At 58.6% G+C, this 5,117-nt stretch overlaps 1 protein-coding gene across 1 annotated transcript in view; it reads right to left on the reverse strand.

Moving 5' to 3' along the window:
* The window catches only part of Onecut3 (one cut homeobox 3), a gene marked incomplete at its 3' end in the record, with an annotated part of 31,748 nt that extends 30,917 nt beyond the window's left edge, over positions 1–831 (reverse strand). Inside the window, exon 1 of the mRNA XM_033759624.1 lies at positions 727–831. Coding sequence (XP_033615515.1) covers positions 727–831 — 105 coding nt within the window. The remainder of the gene's footprint in view (positions 1–726) is intronic.
* Positions 832–5,117: the final 4,286 nt, after the last annotated feature.

Below are 5,117 nucleotides of genomic sequence, written 5' to 3' on the forward strand. Positions count from 1 at the left end.
CTCCCTGTCACCGCCTTTCGGAGCGGGAGCGGGTCGGGGCGCGCCCCGCCCGCGCCTCAGTTTCCCTTCCATAGCGCGGCGAGCTGAGGCTGGGGGATCCGAGGGCGCCGAGAGCAGAGGAAAAGGCCGAGGCCGACGCCCGAAGCCGGCAGCGCTCCCGGAGCCCCTCCACCTGCTGTCGCGCGGCCAGTCTGGAGCAGATTAGGAAACTGGGCTGGGTCTCGGGTGCACCAGATGTGGCTGGGGACTGGAACGCGCCCCTTGTCCCGGGGAAGGACCCTTCCTTGCTCCCGTCCTTTGAGACCGCCTCTCTTCACCGTGCGCTCGGGAAAGAACTGCAGGTTTGCAGGGCAGTTTGCAGCGTGGGAAACTGAGGCAGGAGGGGCAGGGAGCTGGTTGTGGCCTAGTGGTGGGCCGGGGAGGAAGCGGGGGGCCGGCCGGGCGGGAGCCTCCAGGACTACTCCCAGCCAGACTGCGCTGAGCACGGCTGGGTGCTGCAGGCCCCAGGCTGCCCTGGCGCAACGAAACCCGGGTCCCGCGCACACCCGGAGGGACGGGGCGGGGTGGGCGCCCCCTGCACCACGCAGCGCCCGGGCCCCCCGCCGGCCTTTTAATACCCTGGAGTCTGCTGCGCTGAAGGTAGGCGCCTCTGATGACTAAAAATGTAAATATATATTTCATTCCAAGCGCTCTGGTGGGGCCGGGAGAGGGGCGCGCAGGGCGCACGGTCAGGTTGCCCGAGGCCCCTCGGCACTCGCGGGATCTCCAGGCGCGGTCGCCGCCCAGGGTTAGGGGCGCTGTCTTTGCAAAGCCTGAGCTGGCGGGTTCCATGACCGGAAATGTCCAGGCCTTGACCCGAAGGACAGGCCCAGGACAACGCCGCTATCCAGACCTGGAGACCCAGGTGCCAGCCCCGGTGAGGCCCTGGGGCCTGGGGACAGCCACATGCAGGTGGGTCGTAAATGTGGCCTAGAGCGGGGCTCAGTGGTTCGGGGCAGGCTGAGCTGGGGCCCGATCAACTTGCCCAACCTTTCGGAGAATCCACCTTGAGGGGAAGGGGAGGGCTGTGAGTCCCTGCCTCCAAGCCAGCTCCCCTTCCTTGTCCTTTCGGGTGGGGAAGAGTTGTGAGGACTGAGGAAGGGGTGTTGAAGTTTCATCCGATAGAATCTGCAAGCTCGGTCCGGAGGGGAGCTGGGCCATCCACTTGATTTAATAAACCTCTCTGTGCTCTCCTCACTGCAGTTGGTGCCTCAGTCTCCGCTTCTGCCTCTGGAGCTCCCAAGCTTGGGAGGGAAGACAGTTACTAGGCTGCCTCCCCCATCCTGCTGAGGTCAGGACTGGACTGGGTGTATGTGTGGGGGTGGGGGTAAGCAATCTCTCCCTTCCTGGAGGTGGGAGACCCAGAGGTTGGGTTTTGCAGGATGTGTAGGAGTTGAGGTCAGATAGGTAAATCAGGGGAAGAAAAGACTCCTTGTCATTTGGAGGGGCAGGTGAAGTGGGGGCAGGAGTCTGGCATCAGCCCAATCTCAGGCACCTTGGAGGCCTTCATTAGGAAATATTTGTTGAGTGAGTTGATTAGATAATGCTGGGAAACAAAGCTGAAAGCCAGGCCTTGAATGCCAGGCTGAAGGAGGGGGGTGTCAGGCTTTCTTCGTCTGTCTGTCTGTCTGTGGGGGGGGAGCTGTTTGTTCCTGAGCCCAAAAGTGAGTCACAGAGTGCAGTGTGGGAAGGAGGAAAGGTTTTCCCCTCCGTTCAGTCCAGGGCCCTCTTTCTCCCTGGTGTGTGTGTGGCGGGGGGGCAACACCCCTTACAGTTCCCCTCCCAATTTTGTATCTCAACTCTGCCTGGCAGGGAGCCACTCGGAGAAGCCTGCTGATTCCATTTGTCAGGTGAGGGAACTGAGGCTCAAGTTGCTTCTGATGCACTCCAGGCCTCCACCTGACCTCCAGGCCTGGGGACTGGGTGGCCCAGTGCCAGGTCTGCCTCAGACACAGTGGGTCCCGTTTGGGGGGCCAGCAGCAGTGCTGAATCCCAGGGAGGGGATGAGTGTCCCCGGACAGCCCCAGGGCACACAGGACTCCCAGACCCAGGCCAGGAGACAGGAAGCCCAGGCTCTTGGATCCCCTCCCACCCCTGCCACCAGCGGTCAGGTGAGGTGTTGGGACTCCTGGAGGCAGTGGGCAGGCACTGGGAGGTGGCTCTTCCTACCTCCCCTCCTGCTCTAAGTGCTGTCCCAGCCCCTTAGCCCCTTCCCTGACAGGCTCCCCTAAGTCCCTCCTGTCCCTCCCCTGCCTTCCACCTCCTCTGCATTTGAACAAAGCCACTCTCCAGCACTCCCAGTTTAGGAGGTGAGGTCCCCAAGCTCCAGGTGAGAGGACAAGGGGAGAGGTCACAGGACACTGCCCTTCTGTTTGTCACAGGCCAGTTAGGAGGGTCCCCTGGGGGGTCTCTTGGGGTCACAGCACTGGCGCAAAAAGAGGAACTGGACAGACCCCGAGCCGTCATCTGACCAAGCCTCTGTTTGTTTTATGGATGGGGAAACTGAGGCAGGCCCCAGTGCACATGTTTCTTTCCTGCCCTGAACAATTAGACCTTCAGAGCTGAGAGGACAGCACGTAAATGATGGGGGACATGCACACAGATGTCAGTGGGTCTCCAGTCTGCATCGTCATTTCACAGGTGGGGGACTGGCCTGGCTTCCGTGCTGGCCATGGAGGCTGCTGCCATGCCAGCCCTTTCTCATGCTATCCCCTGCAGGTTCCTCAGAGAGTCCCTGTACCAGCGGCTTTGTCCTCACAAGGTTAAGCACAGGTGCCAGATTTGCAAAATCCCCTTGCCCACAGCAGTGACCTTTCTGGGGCCTCAGTTTTCCCATTTGTGGGACAGGGATAAAAGCAGATTGTCAGTGCCTGCTCCAGGACGCCGGAAACGCCAGGAAGGGCCCAGTGACAGGCAGAGCCCTGGAGCTGTCCAAGCAGCAGGAGTGGGTGGTGAGGGAGAGTGGGCAGAGGCGCCTGGGAAGCAGAGGCAGGGAAGATGGGCGGGGAGGGGGGAGGGGAGGAGGACAAGGAGGACCTGCCTCCCTCAGGAGGCCCCCACCCAGAAGGATTGATCTTCCCATCGATCCTGGGGGAGCTGGAGCCAGGGCTGGCTGGGCGCTGGGTGGAGGGAAGAGGGTGGAGGCCGGCAGAGGGGAAGGGAGGCCCTGCTCACCAGACCCTGGAGCTGGGTCCCCGGGCTGGAGGAGGGGCAGCTCTAGGCACCTGGCTGAGCAGCTCTCTTTCCTGGTGCTCAGACTTCCCTGGGCTCAGCCCAGCCACAGCAGAGACTGGCATGGGTAGGGCCTGGGCTGAGCATCTTTCCTTTATTCTGAGACTGAGTCTCACTGGGTTGCTAAATCACCAGGCTGAGCTGGAACTTGAGATCCTCCTGCCTCAGCCTCCCTGAGGATAACAGATGTGTGCCCGCCATCAAGCCTTGCGAAGCCCAGTGGGAACCAGGAACCAGGGCTCAGTGTCCCCACTGCTGAGAGGGACGTGCTGTGTACCTGAGCACCTACTATGGATGGGCAGCTTTGCTGGTAACTGGGGCCCTGAGAGGCATGGTTTGGTGTGATCCAGTGGCCCCGTCCACCTTCTCAAACCAGGAGCATCTGTTCGGGCTGAGCCGCGGCTGAGGCCTGGCTGGACTGAATGCTGGAGACACCTGGTTCCCTGAAACAGCACTTGGGCTCTGGCTGCCGGTCTATGTGTGGTGGGCTTGTGCTTGGGGACAGTTGTTTGTGCTGCTGATGGGTCCCCCTGGGGTCCTTGTCTGGCTGGTCCCTTCAGCTAGGTCAGGGGCTGCTTCTCTGGTTCCTGCTACGTGTGCTTTAATTCAAGGCAGGTTGTTGTGCTCCGATTTCCAATTTAGGAGAGAGGTCCAGAAAGGTTGGGGCAGAAGGATCACAAAGCAGCCAGACAGAGAGAGAAAATAAATTAGAATTGAGGGTGACAGAAGAGGAAGCTCAAAGGAAAGTCCGTCTCCAAAGTCCACAGCAGTTAGTTCTGAACTCTTGCCCCACAGCAGCTTCAGGTTTTTTGCTTTTTTTGTTTGTTTGTTTGTCTTTTGTTTTTTGAGACAGGGTCACACTATGTAGTTGAGACTGACCTGGAACTCACTGTGTAGCCCAGGCTGGTCTCAAACTCGAGGCAATCCTCCTACCTCAGCCTCCCTAGTGCTGGGATTACAGGTGTGCGCCACCACGCCCGGCTGGACCTTCAGTTTTCACTCTGAGCTTCCTAGTAAGCCAAGCAAAAAGAGAAACACTGTGGCCGTGGCCGTATCTCTGCCCATGCACGTTTTTTTGACTCTTTGCACTTGTGCAGGCGGCTGCACCACTGAGCTAAATCCCTGGCCCTCTTTCTTTCTTATTTTTGATTGGCTTTTACTATGTAGCCAGAGCAGTCTTTGAACTTGTTTTTCTCCTGCCTCAGCCTTCCGAGTGAGGGGATTACAGGTGTGTGTGCCACCACACCCAGCTTGGTGGCTGACAGAATTCTAAAATGGCCCCCTGGTGGATTCATCCTGGTCAGTCCCCTCCCCTCCAGATGTGGCTGAGGTGCTGTGGGAATGACCTGGTTCCTCCTGCCTCAGCCTTCCGAGTGAGGGGATTACAGGTGTGTGTGCCACCACACCCAGCTTGGTGGCTGACAGAATTCTAAAATGGCCCCCTGGTGGATTCATCCTGGTCAGTCCCCTCCCCTCCAGATGTGGCGCAGGTGCTGTGGGATCACTTTCATGATTCCTTTGAGTCACACAATCGGGGAGCCTCTATATCTTCGGGTGTAACCCATCACGGGCTAAAAATATTTGGGGGAAAACTGCATATGACCTAAAAGTGTACTGACTTTTTCTTGTTATCCCCTAAATGATATGGTGTCAGGACTGCAGACACAGCATTGATGTCACACTTTGTAATCTAAGTCACCTAGAGATTTAAATATTGTGGGAAGCTAGGTACGGTGGCACACACATGTCATTCCAACACTCTGGGAGGCTGAGGCAGGAGGATCTCGAGTTCTAGCCCAGCCTGGGCGACTTAGTGACTTAGTGGGACCCTGTCTCAAAAAAAAAAA

Source organism: Fukomys damarensis, unplaced genomic scaffold (assembly GCF_012274545.1).
Source record: "Fukomys damarensis isolate Sample0158 unplaced genomic scaffold, DMR_v1.0_HiC HiC_scaffold_37, whole genome shotgun sequence".
In the NCBI taxonomy this organism is placed as follows: Eukaryota; Metazoa; Chordata; class Mammalia; order Rodentia; family Bathyergidae; genus Fukomys; species Fukomys damarensis.